The sequence below is a fragment of the Bombina bombina genome, chromosome 6 (genome assembly GCF_027579735.1).
Source record: "Bombina bombina isolate aBomBom1 chromosome 6, aBomBom1.pri, whole genome shotgun sequence".
NCBI classification, from domain to species: Eukaryota; Metazoa; Chordata; class Amphibia; order Anura; family Bombinatoridae; genus Bombina; species Bombina bombina.
The window spans coordinates 376,523,756-376,549,291 of NC_069504.1; the positions used below are offsets into that span (position 1 = coordinate 376,523,756).

Below are 25,536 nucleotides of genomic sequence, written 5' to 3' on the forward strand. Positions count from 1 at the left end.
AACAAACACCAGCTCAATAACATGTTAGCTTGTTGGGTGCAGTTTATTTTAGTCCAAAAATGCTATTCACAGAGAAGTACTTTCCTTAAAGGGACATTATACACTCATTTTTTTCTTTGCATAAATGTTTTGTAGATGATCTATTTATAAAGCCCATAAAGTTGGGTTTTTTTAACCCTTTCCTGCCGGGGTTAAAGTGTCTACATCGGAACAACTGTTCTGATGTAAACAATTTGAAATCTCGCGATCGTGCACATGATCACGAGATTTCAATGATAGGATCGCGTCGGGGGGCGTCCCTATGATGCTAGGCACACCCTCCAGACCGCAATCCCATCAGGGAAGCGTCAGTGGCTTCAGGAAAGCCACCCAGTTAGGACGTTGTATTCCGTCAATCTGCGTTAAAGCCCAGAAAAATTCTGACGGAATACAACGTCGTAACAGCGTTAAAAGGTTAACGCATGTATAGTTATGCTTATTTTTAAATAACATTTGCTCTGATTTTCAGATTCCTAACCAAGTTTTATGAGAATACCGTCAGCTACCTACTCCAGCCTGCTCCTGTTTGTGTAAAGGGTCTTTTCATATGCAAAAGAAGGGGGAGAGTGTCTTATTTCCCACTTGCAGTGGGCTTTCCAACTACCTTTTCAGCAGAGCTAAACTGAGAGCTTCTGAGTAAGTTTTTAAATCAGATTTTTATATCAGTATCTGTGCATCTTATTCTTTATAGTAGTGTCTATTACATGCAGTTATATGAAAATTAGTGTATACTGTCCCTTTAAGTATATCAGTCTGGTCCCACCTAACAAGGTCAGTCCAGCCCCCATATACCAGGCAACCCCAGCTTAACCATCCTTACTTTATAGATAGATGCAAACAGCACCAAACAGCTGTATTTAAAGAGACATGTAATTCTTGCATTACTAACTCTAGCTTGCTATGTGTTTAAATACCACAAAAGGGTTAAGCACATAGGTAAAGCCCTGTTTGAGAGTCACAAGTATTGCGACTCCCAAGCAGAACAGCTGTAGAACCATTTAGGAACAACAGCAGTTGCATATAGCCACCAGTAACTGTCTGCATCTAGCTTAGGACTGTTACTAACTTTCTAATCTTAGTTATCTCAGTGATACAAAAATAACATTAATTGAGAAATTATAGCATGTGATTTTTGCATTACAATGTATTACATTGTTAAAAGCATTGTAGCAAAACTACTGCCATATTGTGCTCCAGACATGTGCGCATTCCGAGGCTAACCTTTTGCTTTTCAATAAAGGATACCAAGAGAACAAAGTAAATGCAATAAAAATGGTACTTAACTGAAAAGTTATTTTTTTCTTTAAAGGGATAGTGTACTGTAAAATTGGTTCCTCATGACTTGTTATGCCAGCTGCAGTGTATAAAATATATGGGATATTGTTCCATTAGGTTCATTTATGTTTATTTGAGTTCCTTGTTTTTTGTATTATCTCTGATATCCTAACATTTTAGAATCATGTTTCAAAAGTGTAGCTTCATATTTGTTTTGTGATGAAATCCAAATAAGGAATTAGAGATGAGAAGAGCAATGCTACGTGCAAGATTTAATAGCTACCGAGTGTTGATGTCAATTTTGTACCTGCATAGACTATTTCAACACTTATTGAAACAAAAAAACCCTACATTTTCTTTCATGAATCAGATAGAACATACAATTTCCAGTTTACTTCTATTGGCAAATATTCTTCATTCTTTTGGTCTCCTTTGTTGAAGGAGCAACAATGCACTTATGGTCCTAAGCCTACCTAGGTATTATTTTTAACAAAGGACACAAAGAGAATTAGATAACAGAAGAAAATTGGAAAGTGTTCTATTTTCTTTTAATTGCATGCTCTATTTAGTTTAAACTTGACTTTACTGTCCCTTTAAACACTCTACTGTAAAATATCTATATACAAAATAAATGTTTAAGTACATTTAAAACTGTAAATTGTGGGGATTTTTTAGAATTCCAGTGTCATGCTACTTGAAAAGCCATTTGAGTGTGAATATCTTGTCTCTCATATATATGAGCCTATGGGGCCGAATGATCAAGCTCAGAATGGAGCTTGATGCCCCTGTTTCCGCGCGAGACTTCAGGCTCGTCGGAAACTGCAGTTATGAAGCAGCGGTCTAAAGACCGCTGCTCCTTAAAGGGACATGCCACCCACATTTTTTCTTTTATGATTTAGAAAGAGAATGCAATTTTAAACATCTTTCTAATTTACTTATATTATCTAATTTGTTTTATTCTCTTGATATTCTTTGATGAAAAGCATATCTAGATATGCTCACTAGCTGCTGATTGGTTGCTGCACATAGAAGCCTTGTGTGATTGGCTCACCATGTGCATTGCTTTTTCTTCAACTAAGGATATTTAAAAAATGAAGCAAAATAAATAATGGAAGTAAATTGTAATGTTGTTTAAATTTCTATTCTCTATCTGAATCATGAAAGAAAGATTTTGGGTTTAGTGGCCCTTTAACTGGTCCACCTGCTCTGAGGCTGTGGACATCAATCCGCCCGATCCTATACGATCTGGCTGATTGACACCCCCTGCTAGCGGCCGATTGGCAGCAAATCTGCAGGGGCGGTATTGCACAAGCAGTTCACAAGAACTCCTTGTGCAATGATAAATACTGTCGGCATTTATCAATGTGCAGCAATAATCACACTGAAGTCAGTAGGGGAAAAAAAAAATTACAATAAAAGAATGAAAGTACATTGCAAAGCTTTTTACTACTCATAATTATACATTGTATGGAGAATTACATTTGGAAGTTTAATCTGCATTTAGCCTGCTTCATCTCTTTAACAGGTACTAAGGCAAAGTGAGCCATGCTACGTTCTATACCATACATAGACAATGCACACTCTCTATTGTGCTAAGTAGGCAGATGGCCTCAGCTCATTGTTGAACTGATTTGTTATGCTGACAAAACTTTCTTTTAACATACCGTAAAGTATTCAACCCCAAGTGGGTCCTGAAGAAGCCTCTCAAATGATACTGCCCAGCTGCCCACTGATCTCTCTGTGCCAAGCCGATCAGACTGGACGCTGGGTAAACTGTTCAGGCTCTGGCCACTTCCTCGTCCATCAAGTTCAGCATGATTTAATTCTGAAATACATTACAGTCGTCATTGCCACCAACATAACAAACGTGCACCCTTCACTAGTGTAGATAAATTAGCATGCACTAAATAAAGAGCATAAACATTCTCTCAGGATCTACTCACGTTTATTGCTCCCATGATGATGGTGATGATTAAGCTTATGATTCTGATGATTCTGCTGCTGATTATCATGATTATTATGATTATGCTGATTATTATGATTATGCTGATGATTATGCTGATTATGGTTGTTGTGGTGGTGATGATGAAATAAAGCAAATTTCCAAAAACCCACAGAACAAAAATTTAATGAGTGAAACATTTTTCTCTTCAGATCACTTGCGGACACACTAGACATTAATTGTTAATATTACAGAAAGTAGCCAGTTAAAAACAAATTGCAGAGCAAAATGGAAAATGTCTAACCCAAAGCAGGCAAAAAGAGAGAAGGCATGAAGGGAAAGGAGCCTTTGTTGCTACTTTTTATCTCCAAAACACTACAATGACATTGTATATAGACAACGGTTTCTGTGTTTAAAGGGAAGTTGCTGAGAGATGATGGTCAGCATTTATCTAATTTGCTTTAGGCAAGGTAGACACCTTTAAACAGCACTGGAATGCATTGCACTTAGCCCAGATAATTGACATATGTAAAGACAATGCTTATGTCATTAACAGAAGTAATACAAAGGTGGTTTCTGACTTAAAGTGATTGTAAATCCTAGCATTTTACAATTGGAACAAAATAAAGGGGACTTAAAGGGACATGAAGGGACATGAAACCCAATTTTCTTCTTTCAGGATTTAGTAAAAGCATGCAATTTTAAACAACTTTCTAATTTACTTCTATTACCTAATTTGCTTAATTATCTTGATATCCTTTGCTAAAAAGCATATCTAGATAGACTCAGTAGCTGCTGATTGGTGGCTGCACATAAATGCCTCGTGTGATTGTCTCAGCCATGTTCACTGCTATTTTTTCAACAATAATATCTAAAGAATGACCCAACTTCGATAATAAAAGTAAATTGGAAAGTTGTTTAAAATTGTATTCTTTACCTGAATCATAAAAGAAAAATTTGGGGTTTAGAGTCCCTTTAATGCTGAAAGCTCCTTTATTTGTTGGAAGCGTTCGCCGCACTAAGCTCTTCAGGCAGCCCACGGCAGAACGCTATTTGCTGAGAGGTGACGTTTCTACCTCTTAGCAAATAGCCGTGCGTTCCAACTGGCGCCAAGCCAGATAGCCCACATGGCTATTGGTTAAGAGGTGGAAATGTCACCTCTCAGCAAAATAGCGTTCTGCCGTGGGCTGCCTGAGCAGCTCAATGCGGCGAATGCTTCCAACAAATAAAGGAGCTTTCAGTATGAAATATTTTATACGTCATGACTGATAGACCCCTTTATTTGTTCCAATTGTAAATCCTAGCGCTTCATAAACGCTAGGATTTACCATCATATTAAATGCATTATTTTATAGCAAGCTTGTTATTTTTATGTATTTGTGTGTGCATGATTAAAAGAGCACCTGTGTGATAGAGTAAGAGGCCTTGATAAAGGTTCATTTTACAAGCTGACATGTCAACCAAAATGTAGTTTTTCTTAATTGAATAAGTTATGAATATTGGGCGCAATTACATATACGGCGCAGACTTCAGCGCAAGCGCTGCAACCCATAATTTAACCTCTCACATTGGGGTATTACATATACCCCGCCGGCAGCTCATAAAGTGCCATAAGTTGGATAAACTAGTGATGTCCAGAAATGAGCGTAAATACAAATTTCTGGAGTCGCCAGTGACTTACGGAACTTTAGAAACTGCCGGCACCTAAGAAAAGTAAAGAAAATAACAAATCTCCCGTAAAAGTCTAACAGGTTGACAGGCAGATAGACATTGCGCATGCATTAGGTGTTAGTTTATTTTTGCAGGCATTTTCGGGAGTTACGGTGCTCCCATATTAAGCGCAAGGCCTGCTACGGCTGCTTTTTATGGCGAGGTAAAAATGGAGTAAGATTTCTCCATTTTCGCCACGTAAGTCCTTGCGCTGGATATTAGATACCAATTTGCGACGCGTCCCATGTTAGCCTATGGGAGTAAAAATTACGGCCGACGGGTGAAATATACATGCCGCATTTATTTACGGCGTTGTATATAGGATACCAAACCCGCGCAAAAACCGGCATCGCCGGCTTTTGCGGGCGACGCCACATATGTAATGAGGCCCATTGTTGGAACCTGTTAAGATCTGAGAGTTCCTTTTCTCTTATGTGATTTGTTTATATAAGATCATGCACAGTAGACAAATGCACGTATATGATTATTTAAAGTCACTGGTAAAAGTACCATTCTAGAAAAAAGTCAATTTATGCTTACCTGATAAATTAATTTCTTCTATGGTACGACGAGTCCACGGATTTATCCTTTACTTGTGGGATATTATCCTCCTGCTATCAGGAAGTGGCAAAGAGCACCACAGCAGAGCTGTCTATACAGATCCTCCCTTAGCTCCACCACCCAAATCCACAGAAGGAGGCAGCACCTTGCAATATAAAAATATCTTTATTTCCACATACTGGAATAAAACAGTAAGCTCCACCCCCCAGTCATTCGACCGAAGGTACAGGAAGAAAAAGGAGAAACTAAAAGGTGCAGAGGTGACTGAAGTTTAAAATCAAAAAATATAATCTGTCTTAAAATGATAGGGCGGGCCGTGGACTCGTCGTACAATAGAAGAAATTAATTTATCAGGTAAGCATAAATTTACTTTTCTTCTATAAGGTACGACGAGTCCACGGATTCATCCTTTACTTGTGGGATACAATACCAAAGCTACCGGACACGGATGAACGGGAGGGACAAGACAGATGGCTAAACAGAAGGCGCCACTGCTTGAAGAACTTTTCTCCCAAAAATAGCCTCCGAAGAAGCAAAAGTATCAAATTTGTAAAATTTGGAAAAGGTATGAAGCGAAGACCAAGTCGCAGCCTTACAAATCTGTTCAACAGAAGCATCATTTTTAAAAGCCCATGTGGAAGCCACCACTCTAGTAGAGTGAGCTGTAATTCTTTCAGGAGGCTGCTGTCCAGCAGTCTTGTATGCCAAATGGATGATGCTTTTCAGCCAAAAAGAAAGAGAGGTAGCCGTAGCTTTTTGACCTCTACGTTTTCCAGAATAGACAACAAACAAAGAAGATATTTGAAGGAAATATTTGGTCGCTTGCAAGTAAAACTTCAAAGCACGAACCACGTCCAAGTTGTGCAAATGACGCTCCTTCTTAGAGGAAGGATTAGGACACAGAGAAGGAAGAACAATTTCCTGATTAATATTCTTATTAGTAACAACCTTAGGAAGGAATCCAGGTTTGGTACGCAAAACCACCTTATCAGCATGGAAAACAAGATAAGGCGAGTCGCATTGCAATGCAGATAGTTCAGAAACTCTTCAAGCCGAAGAGATTTCAACTAAAAACAGAACTTTCCAAGATAGAAGCTTAATATCTATGGAATGCATAGGTTCAAACTGAACCCCTTGAAGAACTTTAAGAACTAAATTCAAACTCCATGGCGGGGAAAACAGGTTAAAATACAGGCTTGATTCTAACTAAAGCCTGACAGAATGACTGAACGTCTGGAACATCTGCCAGACGCTTGTGCAGTAAAATTGATAAAGCAGATATCTGTCCCTTTAGGGAACTAGCTGATAGTCCCTTCTCCAATCCTTCTTGGAGAAAAGACAAAATCCTAGGAATCCTGATCTTACTCCATGAGTAGCCTTTGGATTCACACCAATAAAGATATTTACGCCATATCTTATGATAAATTTTCCTAGTGACAGGTTTTCAAGCCTGAATCAAGGTATCTATGACCGACTCAGAGAAACCCTGCTTGGATAAAATCAAGCATTCAATCTCTAGGCAGTCAGCCGCAGAGAAACTAGATTTGGATGCTGGAACGGACCTTGAATCAGAAGGTCCTGTCTCAGTGGCAGAGTCCATGGTGGAAGAGATGACATGTCCACCAGGTCTGCATACCAAGTCCTGTGTGGCCACGCAGGAGCTATCAAAATCACCGAAGCTCTCTCCTGTTTGATTCTGGCAATCAAATGAGGAAGGAGAGGAAATGGTGGAAACACATAAGCCAGGTTGAACGACCAGGGTACTGCTAGAGCATCTATCAGTACTGCTTGAGGATCCCTTGATCTTGATCCGTAACAAGGAAGTTTGGCGTTCTGCCGAGACGCCATCAGATCCAATTCTGGTGTGCCCCATTGATGAATCAATTGTGCAAACACCTCCGGATGGAGTTCCCACTCCCCCGGATGAAAAGTCTGACGACTTAGAAAATCCGCTTCCCAGTTCTCCACTCTTGGGATATAAATTGCTGATAGATGGCAAGAGTGAGTCTCTGCCCATCGAATTATCTTGGTAACCTCTATCATCGCTAGAGAAGTCAATTGTTCCCCCCTGATGATTGATATATGCTACAGTCGTGATATTGTCCGACTGGAATCTTATGAATCTGACCGAAGCCAGCTGAGGCCACGCCTGAAGTGCGTTGAATATCGCTCTCAGTTCTAGAATATTTATCGGGAGGAGAGCCTCCTCCTGAGTCCACACACCCTGTGCTTTCAGGGAATTCCAGACTGCACCCCAGCCCAATAGGCTGGCGTCCGTCGTCACTATGACCCATGCTGGCCTGCGGAAACACATTCCCTGGGACAGATGATCCTGTGACAACCACCAAAGAAGAGAGTCTCTGGTCTCTTGATCCAGATTTATCTGAGGAGATAAATCTGCATAATCCCGATTCCACTGTTTGAGCATGCATAGTTGCAGTGGTCTGAGATGCAAGCGAGCAAAAGGAACTATGTCCATTGCCGCTACATTATTCCGATTACCTCCATACACTGAGCCACTGATGGCCGAGGAATGGAATGAAGAGCTCTGCAGGTGGTTAAAATCTTTGATTTCCTGACCTCCGTCAGAAAAATTTTCATGTCCACCGAATCTATCAGAGTTCCCAGGAATGGAACTCTTGTTAGAGGGATAAGTGAACTCTTTTTTACGTTCACTTTCCACCCGTGAGATCTTAGAAAAGCCAACACGATGTCCGTGTGAGATTTGGTTAGTTGGTAAGTTGATGCTTGAATTAAGATATCGTCCAGATAAGGAGCCACTGCTATGCCCCGCGGCCTTAGAACCGCCAGAAGGGATCCTAGCACCTTTGTGAAAACTCTGGGAGCTGTGGCCAACCCGAAGGGAAGAGCCACAAACTGGTAATGCTTGTCTAGAAAGGTGAACCTGTCTTCATCCATCTGCTGCCTGAGAGTAAATAGTACACACTGGTACCATTTAAAATAAAAAAACTCTTGCTTGAAGAAAATAAAAACTAACATTTTATCACCTCTATCACTTTAACCTTCCTAGTACTTAGAGTAGGCAAAGAGAATGACTGGGAGGTGGAGCTAAGGGAGGAGCTATATAGATAGCTCTGCTGTGGTGCTCTTTGCCACTTCCTGTTAGCAGGAGGATAATATCCCACAAGTAAAGGATGAATCTGTGGACTCGTCGTACCTTATAGAAGAAAGTATTTTTTTGAAAATTAAAATATTCTAAAAATGCTCAAAGTTGCATTTTAAATTTCCTGATGAGTTTACCAATACAATATATAATTTTAACATTATGGGGTAGATTACAAGTGGCATGTTAAAGTTAGAGCAGGTTGTGATAAGCAATATTGTAACTCCATTAACTAGCGAGCATCAAGTTGAAAGTTAACTGTTGCACGTAAGAGCAAACAAAACATGCACTCAACGGATTAGTGAGACTGAAGACCTTGTGTAAAGTGCAAGGGATAAAAAAAATCTCCACCAAACACATCAAAAAGACATTAGGCCAGATTACAAGTGGAGTGCTATTTAGCACTTTTGCTTGCGTGCAAACCCCTCCAGAAGTAAACTTTACTGCACGTGTATTTTCAAGTTGAAAGTAAATTGTTTGCACTGGAGCAAAAGCCCATGCTTGCTAACTTGAGGACTTCAGATATTGTGACAACATTAACTTCTTCTCCCCATAGACTTCAGTAGTGAGCTTCAAAAAACCTTAACACCCAACGTTCACATGCTAATCTGATACCGCCCTTACCCGACTTGCGTAATAAATATTTTACAATCCTATATTCTTCACATAGGATAAAATATATATATATATATATATATATATATATATATATATATATATATATATATAATGTTTTTTGTAAAATATATATCTATTTGAATATATAAAGGTATAGTTATATATACAGATAAACAGAAATAAATATTTAGAAATGCAACAAAACATTTTCTTCTAAGTGAAGAACATTGGAATGTAAAATATATACAGTAGAAGCACAGCAAAAAAAAGTGGAAACTACCCCAAAGTATATAAACACATGAATATATGTGTATACATGTGTATATATGTATATATGCGTGACTGTGTATATACTTATATACACATATAAACACATAAATACACATGTATTCACATACATACACATATTTAGACATGTATATGAATGTATATACATATTATAGCCCTTTCCATTCAAACACCTTGTCATGTACCATATACCTTTGAACCCTTATAAAAAAAATTAAATTCATATTTATATCAATATAATACACTTTATTTTAATCTATTTATGTTGTGTTTGGTGCAACTTTTTTTTAGCCCTAGCCCTTTATACGAGGACTTCAGTCCCGCTAACCTGACAAGCACAAGTTTAGTTTGCACGTGTGCAGTCACTTTTACTTTCAACTTGTAATATGAGCACAAGTTAGCGCAGGCACAAAATTGCAATATTGCAGCTGCGCTAATGATAGCATGCCACTTGTTATCTGGTTTATAATAAGTCCATTAGTGTGGAGATGTTAACTGTGGTCAACTTATTAATAAAAAGGTAAAGGGAAGAGACACAATGTAATTTATCTGGTGACAATTTTTTAAAGGGACATTAAACACTTTGAGATGGTAATATAAAATGATAAATCATATATATATAAATATATATAAATATATATATATATATATATATATATATATATATATAAAAAAAAAGAAAAGTCTGCAATATACGTTGATTATTTATTTTGTCCTCTTTTCACGTAATTTGATTCTTAAATTGTGTGCTTTGCAGTTCCTGTTAGAAAGTGCAGAACACTGTTACATTATCCACGGCCATTTGCTGCACACTCTAGCAACCTTTTTATAACTGTCTCTAATTGGCCATAGCAGAGAAGGTAACCTAAGTTACAACATGGCAGCTCCCATTATTTTATAGACATGCTATTCTCAAACTAATCTTTTTTTTTTAATGCTTCATTCTATCTATAATTTATTTAGTGTTTAATGTCCCTTTAAGTCTTCCTTACTGCCCCATTTTATTTTTTTACGTATTCAAATTCTTCTTATTATTATTATTAATAATAATAATAGTACATTTCATTAATAAAGCAGTACCATATTCTGCAGTACTATTAAAAATGATGGCCATGACAGTTTCACAACACTATTTATTCAGTTACTGGGATAGTGTTTATAACAATTCATCATTGATCAGTGGCATGCGCAGAAACAGAGGCATCAAGCTCCATTCGGAGCTTGATAATTCGGCTCTATGGATAGTGTTAGGAACTAGATTATGACTGAAGTAATAGAGTAGTGTTAAGGTTATGACTGTAGTTAGGGTTAACCTTTTAGATTAAAGAAAATGCATCCAGAGGGGAAGCAAGAGTCAGCAGCAATACCATGTTCTGACCTGAAGGCATTGCACAAGATATATTTTGGTAGCTATATTATAGCTGTGGGGGAAATACAAGTTTTCAGTAACTACTATGGCTCACATATTAACATATTATTATTTATAATTTATTAGTTCATAAATAGAGGAATGTTGTCTTTTTATATCTCATCTTCATTTTTTTTTCTAATTAAAATAATTATAACACCATGCTTATAACTTGGCCATTCATGATCTTTAATACTAACCAGTGATAGTGCTAATAGATCACATGATTAAGGGGCACATTGCCCCAAAACGGACCTTGCTTTCTCTAAAATAAAGTAAATCACTTTTGGCAAACTGGTGAGCTTCCATCCTTTGTTTTTTGTTACTGTTATATGGGAGTTTGGTGGTAACTCCTTGGAGCTCAGACCATTGGCATTGGTGCAGGATACCTCTGACTGTGTAAGTGCTGATAGTACCACAGTTATAAATACAAAGACATCCAAAAAAACTCTCTGATGAAGACTGTAAAAATAAAGAGGACAGTAAATGTTGCTGTATTCTTAGAAAAAAAAAGGGAAATTATATAGTGTTTGGCACAATATGGCCCCAATTTATCAAAGGTCTTGCGGATGTCACCTGATCCGACACTGCAGATCAGGTCTGCAAGACCTCGCTAAATTCCGGAGAGCAAAACGCTCTCCGCATTTAACATTGCACCAGCAGCTCACAAGAGCTGCTGGTGCAACTCCACCCCCTGCTGACTCGCGGCCAGCAGGGAGGTGTCAATCAACCCGATTGTATTCGATTGGATTGATTTCTGGCGATTCCTGTCCGCCTGCTCAGAGCAGGCGGACAGGTTATGGAGCAGCGGTCTTTAGACCGCTGCTTCATAAGTTGTGTTTCTGGCGAGTCTGAAGACTCGCCAGAAACACGGCCCTTCAAGCTCCGTACGGAGCTTGATAAATGGGCCTGTATGTCTCTACCTACAGCCTGGTGAAAACCCAAAACTTAAACCAGTAGCTCATTATATACAGTATTGGACTTCAATGTCCGTCTTGTATTAGTTTGTGACCATTCTTCTGTTACTCTGTTAATAACCTTAACTTAATAACTTTTTTTTGTAATGTATTGTAAGCCATACTGATATAGATGGAGAAGCGGGTTCTACTGCCAAGGTAACTTGGAATCTATGTGGTGATTGGGTTGTTAGCGACAAAGATGATAAGGTTCCTTGTTTGATGATGATCTGATGGTGAAGATAATTTTATGTTAAAGGGACATTGTACACTAGCTTTTTCTTTGTATAAATGTTTTGTAGATGATCCATTATATAGCCCACCTGGGAGTGTTTTTGTAAACATGTATAGTTTTGCTTATTTTTAAATAACATTGTGCTGATTTTCAGATTCCTAACCAAGCCCCAAGGTTCTAGATGTATACTGATATCTACAGATTTCTTCTAGCTCCTGTATGTCTAAAGGGTCTTTTCATATGCAGGGAAAGGGGAGAGTGTCTGTCTTCTTGCTTTCCAAGCCCATTTCAGTTGGTGTCCCAGCCTAACCTCATCAACAGTGCTAAATTGAGAGCTTCTAAGTAAGTTTTCAGGTTTTATACTAGATTATTATAACAGTATCTGTGCATATTCTTATGTATAGTATTGTCTATTACATGCAGTTATATCAAAATTGGTGTATACTGTCCCTTTAAAGAAGTGTGAAAGCATTTGGAACAATTGAAGAAAATTTGATAATAGAAGTAAATTAGAAAGTTGCTTAAAATTGCTGCTCTTTATGAATCATGAAAGTTTAATTTTTACTAGACTATTCCTTTAATGGGACGTTGCACTAAAAAAAATTACCATGCCTATGAAAGAGCAACATTTACATCTTTTATTATTTTCTTTCTGTTTTTTTTATAATATTAAGCCAAAACTTTTCAAATTTTAATGGAAAGAGATCCAATTACATCATCTGTGTAATCATCACATATTCCCCCATAAAAGTCAATGGAGAAGAAAAAGTTGAAAAAAAAACCCACCCCACTCTCACGCAAACACCATCACATATTCTTATTAGCGCTAACCCAACATGAAAATATGAATATTTTGTATTCCAATGTTCTTTAACATGTTTGTTTGTAATATGCGCAAACATGATCGCATAGTGTAATATGTGCATACCCGATCGCATACTGTAATATGTGCAAACATGATCGCATACTGTAATATGTGCATACCAGATCGCATAGTGTAATATGTGCATACCCGATCGCATACTGTAATATGTGCAAACATGATCGCATACTGTAATATGTGCATACCCGATCGCATACTGTAATATGTGCATACCCGATCGCATACTGTAATATGTGCAAACATGATCGCATACTGTAATATGTGCATACCCGATCGCATACTGTAATATGTGCATACCTGATCGCATACTGTAATATGTGCAAACATGATCGCATACTGTAATATGTGCATACCCGATCGCATACTGTAATATGTGCATACCGGATCGCATACTGTAATATGTGCAAACATGATCGCATACTGTAATATGTGCATACCCGATCGCATACTGTAATATGTGCAAACATGATCGCATACTGTAATATGTGCATACCCGATCGCATACTGTAATATGTGCATACCTGATCGCATACTGTAATATGTGCAAACATGATCGCATACTGTAATATGTGCATACCCGATCGCATACTGTAATATGTGCATACCCGATCGCATAATGTAATATGTGCATACCCGATCGCATACTGTAATATGTGCAAACATGATCGCATACTGTAATATGTGCATACCCGATCGCATACTGTAATATGTGCATACCCGATCGCATACTGTAATATGTGCAAACATGATCGCATACTGTAATATGTGCATACCCAATCGCATACTGTAATATGTGCAAACATGATCGCATACTGTAATATGTGCATACCCGATCGCATACTGTAATATGTGCAAACAAGACATGAAAATATAAATATTGCATAAATATGCTTTAACATGTTTTCATCTACCCAACTGCAAAGGGCTCCAATGCACTATATATATATATATGACCCCCACCCCACTCTCACGCAAACACCATCACATATTCTTATTAGCGCTAACCCAACATGAAAATATGAATATTTTGTATTCCAATGTTCTTTAACATGTTTGTTTGTAATATGCGCAAACATGATCGCATAGTGTAATATGTGCATACCCGATCGCATACTGTAATATGTGCAAACATGATCGCATACTGTAATATGTGCATACCAGATCGCATAGTGTAATATGTGCATACCCGATCGCATACTGTAATATGTGCAAACATGATCGCATACTGTAATATGTGCATACCCGATCGCATACTGTAATATGTGCATACCCGATCGCATACTGTAATATGTGCAAACATGATCGCATACTGTAATATGTGCATACCCGATCGCATACTGTAATATGTGCATACCTGATCGCATACTGTAATATGTGCAAACATGATCGCATACTGTAATATGTGCATACCCGATCGCATACTGTAATATGTGCATACCCGATCTCATACTGTAATATGTGCAAACATGATCGCATACTGTAATATGTGCATACCCGATCGCATACTGTAATATGTGCAAACATGATCGCATACTGTAATATGTGCATACCCGATCGCATACTGTAATATGTGCATACCTGATCGCATACTGTAATATGTGCAAACATGATCGCATACTGTAATATGTGCATACCCGATCGCATACTGTAATATGTGCATACCCGATCGCATACTGTAATATGTGCATACCCGATCGCATACTGTAATATGTGCAAACATGATCGCATACTGTAATATGTGCATACCCGATCGCATACTGTAATATGTGCATACCCGATCGCATACTGTAATATGTGCAAACATGATCGCATACTGTAATATGTGCAAACATGATCGCATACTGTAATATGTGCATACCCAATCGCATACTGTAATATGTGCAAACATGATCGCATACTGTAATATGTGCATACCCGATCGCATACTGTAATATGTGCAAACAAGACATGAAAATATAAATATTGCATAAATATGCTTTAACATGTTTTCATCTACCCAACTGCAAAGGGCTCCAATGCACTATATATATATATATATATATATATATATATATATATACAGTTGTATGCAAAAGTTTAGGCACCCCTGCCAATTTCCATGATTTTCATTTATAAATAATTGGGTGTTTGGATCAGCAGTTTCATTTTGATCTATCAAATAACTGAAGGACACGGTAATATTTTGCCACTCTTTAGAGGAGAGTCAAAGAGAACAACAACAACTTGCAATTGACCACCTTAAATTCCTTTTCTCATGATTGGATGCACCTGTCTATGAAGTTCAAGGCTTAATGGGCTCACCAAACCAATTGTGTGTTCCAATTAATCAGTGTTAGGTAGTTACAGGTATTCAAATAAAAAAAAATGACAAGGGTGCCCAAATGTATGCACCTGTCTAATTTCGTTTTGTTGCATATTGCACATTTTCTGTTAATCCAATAAACCTCATTTCACTACTGAAATATTACTGTATCCTTCAGTTATTTGATAGATCAAAAGGAAATTGCTGATCCAAACACCCGATTATTTATAAATGAAAATCATGGAAATTGTCAGGGGTGCCTAAACTTTTGCATACAACTGTATATATATATATATATATATATATATATATATATATATATATATATATATATATATATATAGTTATAGTGCATTGGAGCCCTTTGTGTGTGTGTGTGTGTGTGTGTGTGTGTCTACATATGTATTTATGTTTCTATATGTGTATCGATGTCTGTAAATACATATATACACATATAAATACATATGTACACACATATATATATATACACACATCTTTAGACATGTATATGCATGTGTCTCAATGTTAAAGCCCATTGGGGCTTTTTTTTTTTTAACACTCGAGATCTCTATCTTTTTTAAATAATTTTTATTAGATGGTGTTATTATGAGTGTAACGGTAATGTATTTTAAAAGTGTTTTATGCAACTTTTTAGTTTTGCAAAGCAGTTAACCATAGCTCTGAGATTGTTTTAATGATTCCAGCGTAAATCATGATTGTGCTTGAGCAATCGCGATTTTGCTCAATTTGTAACATCAGTGCAAATAAAAAGGAGTGAAAAACCTTGCAAAATGGTTTGTGCTCCACTTGTAATCTAGCCCTTTACGTACTTAGGTTTTCCACCCCAGCCATGTTTTCCTGGACATTTATGAGTTACACATGGTGCAGGGTGAACCGGGAAGAACATGTATAGTGTTGTTCAGCAGCGCTGTGTGATGTCCAAATGCACAATGCATGCTCGGCCCTGCTTACCCTGCAGCATGTGTAACTCATAACTGTCCAGGAAAACATGGCTGAGGTGGAAACCCTTTATGTACCCAGCCATGCTGGTAACAGGTAAAATAAATAATAAAAGCACATTGCAGAGTTGTTGTTTTGTTTGGCTTTTTTGCACTATATAATGGGAAATTCAATTTTGAGTTTGAGATCAATCATATTTTTTAACATTTATCTCTTAAAGCTAAGGGTAAAACCACTATTACAAAATGTCAGCTTTTTTCATATTCAGTTATACAAATGATTATAGAATATGAAACCCCCCAAAAATTGTGATTCAGACAGAGCAGACCATTTTTAAAAAGTTTCCAATTTACTTCTATTATCAAATTTGCTTTGTTCTCATGATATTCTGTGTTGAAGAGATACCTAGGTTGGCATCTGGAGCCCTACTTGGCAGAAAATAGTGCTGCCCTCTAGTGCTCTTGCCAATGGATAATATTCTTCAAAGCTGCTACCAGATAGTGCTCCAGAAACGGACCTACTCCTAAGCATATGTCCCTGCTATTCAATAAAAGATACCAAGAGAACAAAGAAAAATTGATAATAGAAGTAAATTAGAAAGTTGACCAAAATTCCATGCTTTATCTCTTTGGTTTTCAAACCTGTTCTCAAGCCTCCCCAACAGGCGATGGTTTTCAGGATTACATTGTATGAGAGCAGGTAAAATAACCATGTTCATTATTTAGCTGATTACTTCACCTGTGCTCCAGTTCAGATATCCTCAAAATCTGTCCTGTTAGGGAGGCCTGAGGAGAGGTTTGAAAACCATTCCTTTATCTGAATCATAGATGGAGGGCACAGAAGTGGCACTTTTAAGGGGCAAAACAGGATTGACTATGTATAGTAATAGAAATTACAGGGTCTCTTAAAGATACTCTGGTGCTACCCACTGCTGATAAGCACAATATTGAGGTATTGAGCTAGGAAAGGGAGCTATATTGTGCAGCTATTTCTAAAATTAGTAACTTAGTAAATTAGTAACTTTATTTCAACTGATTAAAATCTATTTGAGTATAAATTTGACCAAACAAAAAATATATATAAGTGAGAAAAAATCTAAGTAAAAAAATATACATTAGAAAGACAAGAGAACTAGAGTAGATGGTCTGAAAGACCAAAAAACTCCAAAAAACTTGTGGACTGTGCTAAGGTTTGCCCAAATCAACGGGAAGTTTTTAAGCAGGATTTCCTAAACTAAACAACTCTAGGGCATGAAATCTAAACTGTGTTTACCAGTTAGAAATAATAATAATAATAAAAAGCAAATTAGCTATAGTAGGTTAGTGCAGCTGGTCCACAAAAAGGAAGTAATATCCCTATTAAACTTCCAATACAAAACTATGAAAACCAAGGATTTTGTGAATAGAACGCATAAAACCTACTATTGGGTATCACTTATAAAGGTCAAGATACGCTACATAATTAGAATTAGTCCACAAAACAAAGGTGTGAATATAGTTATATGATAAGATATCATTTAAGGTGCTTGAAACAGCATATATAGGTACAAGAAAGAGGGTTTTAGTCATAAATAAATAAAAAAAAATTTATTTATGAGTAAAACCCTCTTTCTTGTACCTATATATGCTGTTTCAAGCACCTTAAATGATATCTTATCATATAACTATATTCACACCTTTGTTTTGTGGACTAATTCTAATTGTAGTGTAACTGTTTTAATTTAATATTACACTTGGTCTGAATAGTCTGTGTTTTCATTTGATTTACAGTACCGATTATGTAGCGTATCTGGACCTTTATAAGTGATACCCAGTAGTAGGTTTTATGCGTTCTATTCACGAAATCCTTGGTTTTTCAAAAAAATATACATATACTATAAATATGTATATATCCATATCTACTAAGTCCAAAAAGAGCTGTGACTTCTCACCTAGGTCGTAAAAAAGGCCTTATTTAGGAGGATTCCTTATCAGGATGAGGAGAAGAACCAGCAGGGCTTGTAGGAAAAAACAGCAGGAAGATGTCAGAGGGAAGTGGCCCCAAGATTCCAGGCCTATAGCTGGATACCTCGGCGTCGGGTGGGGACACCCCTAACACACCACTTGCAGACAAGAAGGAGTTAAACAGGACTTTACAGTCAAGGTAATGCATTTCGGCCCATATACAGGCCTTTATCAAAGCAGAAAAGAGCTGTAATAACTAAAAAAACCTTTTTCGAAATTTAAATAAAGCGGGCCACCAATCAGAGAACATCTGCTCGTCTCTGATTGGTCACCACTTTAAAAAACCCCACATTTAAAGTTTAATTAGTAATGAGATACCCTTGTGAAAATGTAGTATATCTTACAAAAACACCCAACAGTTGTTATTTTCATTCATCCCTCTTGGGTGTATGCTATTCAATAAATATATCCATTTTGTTTCTGGCTGTAGCAATGAATTTGTAGGGTCTCCACCTCTGATGCCTGGATTTAACTGTTCTAGTCCCCAGCATTTGAGGTGGTTTTCATTGCTATTGCGATACAAATAAACGTGTGTGGCCACTTTAGAATTTAAAACTAAAAGCTCAGTAGCTAATTCCACTAATTAATCATGGTATGAATCCCTTAAAAATCTTAAGAAAGCCCTAAAAAAAACAAATGCAAAAAACATTTGAATTTAAGCATGAACAGTTTCTATATAGACAATAATGTAGACCCCAGGGGGCTCAGAATTAAACTCTTTCCCACCTATGATGATATGTCAGAGGAGTTAAAAAAAGAATGGCAAATAATTTTAACTGAATGCTCAATAAGATTTATCAAGTTGTTGGTTAAATATGACAGAGAATGTTAAATTAATCACTATTGAAATTAAAAAGGTGACTGCAGAATTAAAACCCTTTGAGAGATTAGAGGAATTTCAGAATAGCTACAAGAAAATCAAAAGAAGAAATGGAGAGATTCTCCAGATTTATATCCTCTGAAAGAGAAAGGAAAATAAGCAGGGACTTTCTCAATTACCATAACAACAAGGTGCATAATTGGACTAATGGAAGAAACTACAATAAGTCAGATTCTGAGACTTCAGGAAAGGAAAGTGACTCTGATTGATCAGATAGAGAGCACATCTAACAAGTTACACTTAACACCCCCTGTTATCTCCACCCCTTTAGATATACAGTACAAGAAGGGGCAGAAAGAAAACTAAGAACTGCCATTCACCCCAGAACACAGAGAACGCAAACACGCAGGGGACGAGGAAGGGGACAGAGATAGAAAGACTACTAATTATTAATTTGTCTAGTAGGGAATTGTCACCAGTCTATATTTCAATATTGCAGAAGGGCTTAAGTGTTGTCCCTACTAGTAGTATAGACAAGTTTAATGTAATCAAGGATGTTCATTTGTTTTTGAGAAAAGTATCCCTTAAGACATTCTTTTAAAATAAGGAAGAGGTCGGTAGGCCACCTAGTGAAGACCAAATCAGAATCCAATACTTCAGCCATTTAGAAATCTATACTCAAAAAGAAATCTACTTTTGTACCCCGAAAGGCTGCTCCCCCGAAGTAGAGACATTTCTTAATTTGGTTTGTGAAGACATCAATGATTTATCTAACACATCAGTTAACCCTAACATCACCAAGGAAGAAAATATAGCCATGAAATATATTCAATTTTGGGAGGATGTGGAAATTAAGTCTAGTGATGAGGGTGGAAACATAGTATTGTGGCCTAAAACCCACTATGAGAAAGAAGCTATGAACCAACTACTTAACACTAATAATTACAGAAAACTTCTCTCTAATCCCACTAATGACTTCTTGGTTAAATACAGCCATATCATAAAAGAGGCTTGGCAAGAGGGAACCATAGATGATATGGAAAAAATATTTTTGCTTATGTCTAATGCTAGGGTAGCAACTATTCACTTTCTCCCCAAAGTACATAAAAACCTACAGAATCCACCAGGAAGACCTATTAGGATTGATTGAGGGGTTAAAGCAATATAATTTTTCCTGCACCAAGATGATACCCTTAGCCTAAAAGAGAAATAATTCATCTTATGCCTGTTAAAATTTATATTAATTCACAATTTATTTCCTTTTCAACAACTAATATAGTCTTTAAGGAAAATGTCAGAGTTTACGAAACATAAAAAATTATGGACATGGTATATAGATGATATTTTGGTATTTTGGGATGGTCCAGTAGAGATATTACACAAATTTGTTGATACCCTAAATTCAAACGATGTGGTCCTAAAACTCACTATGAATCATGATAGATCTAAGATCAATTTCCTTGACATAGTCATTTCTAAGTCAGAGACTGCATACTAACAGACTCTTATAGAAAGTCAACAGCAACAAATAGCATGTTGGCAGCAAGTAGCAACCATGCCCTTCCTACTATAAGCGGTCTGCCCATTGGAGAGTATTTGAGGCTGGGAAGGAACTGTTCTGACCTTGAATCATTCAAAAAGGCAGCAGGAGAACTCAGAAAACGACTCCTCCAAAGAGGATAATCACTCAGCAGAGCATACCACAGAGCTCTCAATTTAAATAGAAATGAACTATTGATTCCTAGGAAAAGACACACCAACATAGGTGACAATGATATCCGATTCATTACAACATACTCCACTCATTCACATGTTATCAAGAACATATTGCAAAAACATTGACATGTATTGCAAAGTGACCCCATCACCCAATCTCTGATTACTGAGAATCCAATTGTCACATATAGGAGAGGTCCCAACCTCAGAAATAAATGAGTGAGAAGCCATTATAAAAGGTATGGGCGTAAGAAGCCCCTATATAGTGGATCTATAGGTTGTGGGCATTGCAGAGTATGCAAACATATGTGCAAAATATCAGAGATTAGAGATAGATTTGGGAACACTAGGAAAATCAAACAATACATTAACCCCTTAACGACCAACGACGTATGGGGTACGTCCTGCAAAAAAATGCAGTTAACGACCAAGGACGTACCCCATACGTCGTTGGTCTTTGAAAGCAGTGGAAGCGATCCTGATCGCTTCCAGCTGCTTTCATGTTATTGCAGTGACGCCTCAATATTGAGGCATCCTGCAATAACTGTTTTTAGCCATCTGATGCAGAGAGAGCCACTCTGTGGCCCTCTCTGCATCGGCTATCGATGGCCGTTATCGTTGGTGGGTGGGAGCTCATTCAGGGAGGCAGGTGGGCAGTCATTGGTGGAGGAGGGGGGAGGGATCTTGTGCGTGCGCGTGCACGGGCGTGCGCGTGCACGAGAGATCTATGAAAACAGCATCAATATGCTGTAGATCTGGAGGGTGGGAGAGAGGACTGGGGAGGGTGGGATTTTAAAATGAAGGCATCTGGGAGAGGGTGGGGGGTTGGATGTTGAGGGGGGGGGGCAGCTACACTACAGAAATAAAGAAAATATTTAATAAAATTAAAAAATTAAAATACATTATTATTTTTCAAACTGGGTACTGGCAGACAGCTGCCAGTACCCAATATGGCGCACAATAAAGGCAGAGGGGGGGTTTAAAGAGCTGTTTGGGGGGGGATCAGGAAAGGTTGGGGGCTAAGGGGGGTCCTACACAGCAGAAGAATTTTTTTTTTTTTTTTAAACTAAAACCCCCAAAAAACTTTTATTTTAGTACTGGCAGACTTTCTGCCAGTACTTAAGATGGTGGGGACAATTGTGGGGTGGGGGAGGGAAGGGAGCTGTTTGGGAGGGATCAGGGGGTGGGATGTGTCAGGTGGGAGGCTGATCTCTACACTAAAGCTAAAATTAACCCTGCAAGCTCCCTACAATCTACCTAATTAACTCCTTCACTGCTAGACATAATATACGTGTGATGCGCAGCAGCATTTAGCGACCTTCTAACTACCAAAAAGCAACGCCAAAGCTATATATGTCTGCTATTTCTAAACAAAGGGGCTCCCAGAGAAGCATTTACAACAATTTGTGCCATAATTGCACAAGATGTTTGTAAATAATTTCAGTGAGAAACCTAAAATAGTGAAATATTTAAAAAAAAAATTAATTTGATCGCATTTGGCGGTGAAATAGTGGCATGAAATATATAAAAATGGGCCTAGATCAATACTTGGGGTTGTTTACTACACTGCACTAAAGCTAAAATTAACCCTACAAGCTCCCTACATGCTCCCTAATTAACCAGTTCACTGCTGCGCAATAATACACGTGTGGTGCGCAGTGGCATTTAGCGACCTTCTAATTACCAAAAAGCAACGTAAAAGCCATATATGTCTGCTATTTCTGAACAAAGGGGATCCCAGAGAAGCATTTAAAACCATTTGTGCAATAATTGCACAAGCTGTTTGTAAATAATTTCAGTGAGAAACCTAAAGTTTGTGAAAAAATTTGTGAAAAAGTAAACAATTTTTTTTATTTGATCACATTTGGCGGTGAAATGGTGGCATGAAATATACCAAAATGGGCCTAGATCAATACTTTGGGATGTCTTCTAAAAACATATATATACATGTTAAAGGATATTCAGGGATTCCTGACAGATATCACTGTCCCAATGTAACTAGCGCTCATTTTGAAAAAAAGTGGTTTGGAAATAGCAAAGTGCTACTTTTATTTAGTGCCCTATAACTTGCAAAAAAAGCAAAGAACATGCAAACATTGGGTATTTCTAAACTCAGGACAAAATTTTGAAACTATTTAGCATGGGTGTTTTTTGGTGGTTGTAGATGTGCAACAGATTTTGGGGGTCAAAGTTTGAAAAAATTGTTTTTTTTCCATTTTTTCCTCATATTTTATAATTTTTTTAATAGTAAATTATAAGATATGATGAAAATAATGGTATCTTTAGAAAGTCCATTTAATGGCGAGAAAAACTATATATAATATGTGTGGGTACAGCTAAACACAAACACCACAGAAATGTAAAAATAGCCTTGGTCCCAAACGGTCGACAAATGCAAAAGTGCTCTGGTCACTAAGGGGTTAACTCCCAAAGCAAAAACATAATCTATTGCATTTCATGTGGCTGTAGAGACTTTTTCTATGTGGGGATGTCTACAAGAAATTTAGGCACAAGAATCACAGAACACCTGTGCAATATTAGAAATGCCTATAAAGATTTAGACAAGGATAAAAAATTAACCACAGTGGCCAAACACTTTACTTGTATCACAATAGCAATGAAAACCACCTTAAATGATGGGGACAAGAACAGTTAAATCCAGGCATCAGAGGTGAAGACCCTTCAAATTCAATGCTATAGGCAGAAACAAAATGGATATATTTATTGAATAGCATGCACTTAAGAGGGATGAATGAACATAACAACTAATGGGTCTTTTTGTAAGATATACTAAATTTTCATGAGGGTATCTCATTACTAAATATAACACTCATAATCACATCTAACTATTGGGAGTATGCAGATACTATAGCCCTGCACCTATTTGTGATGTAAAAGTTAGCCTAAGTTGGTTAAATACTCTTAAAAACTGTTGCTTTTAAATTAATTTTTTTCACATTAATTTCAATGGAGGTGGTAGGCGATAACCTGATTGGTTGGCGATTTTTTTACACTGACCAAACTCGATTTTTCAAAGTATGAATGGAAACGGTAGGCACTAATCTGATTGGTCACCATGATTTACGTCTAGTCGTACCTGATAGAGGACTGCCGCCCAAAGCCATTGGGACTTTGAACGTAGGGTTTTTTAAAGTGGCGACCAATCAGAGATGAGCAGATGTTCTCTGATTGGTCACCACTTTATTTAAATTTCAAAAAAGGATTTTTCGTTATTACAGCTCTTTTTCTGGTTTGATAAAGGCCCGTATATAGGCCGAAATGCATTATCTTAACTGTGAAGTCCTGTTTAACTCCTCCTTGTCTGCTGGTGGTGTGTGAGGGGTGTCCCACTCGACGCCGAGGTATCAAACTATCGTCCGGGAATCTTGGGGCCACTTTCCTCTGACATCTTCCTGCAGTTTTTTCCTACAAGCACTGCTGGTTCTTCTCCTCGTCATGAGAAGGAAACCTCCTAAATAAGGCCTTTTTTGCCACCTGGGGGAGAGAAGTCACAGCTCTTTTTGGACTTAGTAGGTATGGATATATATTATACTTTATAGTATATATATTTTACTTATATTTTTTCACATATATATATTTTGTTTGGTCAAATTTATACTCAAATAGATTTTAATCTGTTGAAATAAAGTTACCCATTTTAGAAATAGCTGCACCCTATAGCTCCATGACAGAAAAACATTTGGTTTCATATCCCTTTAAATAGTGAAGCTAGAAGGTGGTTCAGTAAGTAAGAGACAAAATTCAAATTATTCAGAATTTATTATTTCAACAAATAACTTCTGGCAAATCCATTATATATTAATTCCAACCTTCAAGAGACACTTCAATTAAACATTTTCTGTGAAAGAGCAGCATTTAAATGTAAAAAAAATAATCTAGAAGGATATGAAGAACAAGAGAGGTGCATGTGTGTACCAATAACACTAATGACAAGACCCAAATAAAGCCCTAATCAGGGTACTCACATTTGTGAGGAGCACTCAGACAGTGCTATTGGATACAGGCTGGATATTTTGCAGCAACCCAGCTCACTGTTCAGTCTTGGGTAACCAGGATATCTAGATAGGCAAATGAAACAGAAGGGGCGTCTGTGTGCCAGTAGTATATTATGATAATGAAAAGATAAAAACCCCTATTCAGGGTACTCACATTTAGGAGAAGCACTCAGACAGTGCTATTAGAATCAGGCTGGGTAGTTGGCAGCAACCCAGCTTACTGGTCACAACGATAAACCAAGGCTCAGGAACACAGGCACAGCAAAACCCTGGTGTAGGACTGCAGCAACACAGGACTGCAGCAACACAAAAAAGGCAGTTGGAGGCTCCCAGTAGGAGTGATTAGTAAATGGGGCTATATAAAATGAAGGTTCCAGAAATGTGAAGTAATAATAAAAACAGGTTTATTAAAAAAAGATAATAAAAAACAATGGAACCCTAAGGTGGCATATGCTAGCAGCCCACCTTAGCTTTGTGCAACGCGTTTCTCAGTGTATCAAAACACTGTTTCATCAGGCATAAAATACTAACTAAAAAGTGCCTATAAATATACAAGCCCTACTAATCACAAGAACAAATGGGAAAACAATCAGTACATACACCTGGGAAACCACTCCTGCAAGAGCAAATTCCCAGAAGATGAACCCTTTGTTACAAACTGCATACCTCATTGCATCATA

The 25,536-nt window shown here is 37.4% G+C and overlaps 1 protein-coding gene across 2 annotated transcripts in view; it reads right to left on the reverse strand.

Annotated features, from left to right (window-relative positions):
• Positions 1-25,536, reverse strand: part of RGS14 (regulator of G protein signaling 14) — a 239,796-nt gene that overhangs the window by 167,732 nt on the left and 46,528 nt on the right. For both annotated transcript variants that reach the window (XM_053717075.1, XM_053717074.1), the window contains exon 3: positions 2,979-3,139. In XM_053717075.1, the coding sequence (XP_053573050.1) occupies positions 2,979-3,139 (161 nt within the window). The remainder of the gene's footprint in view (positions 1-2,978; positions 3,140-25,536) is intronic.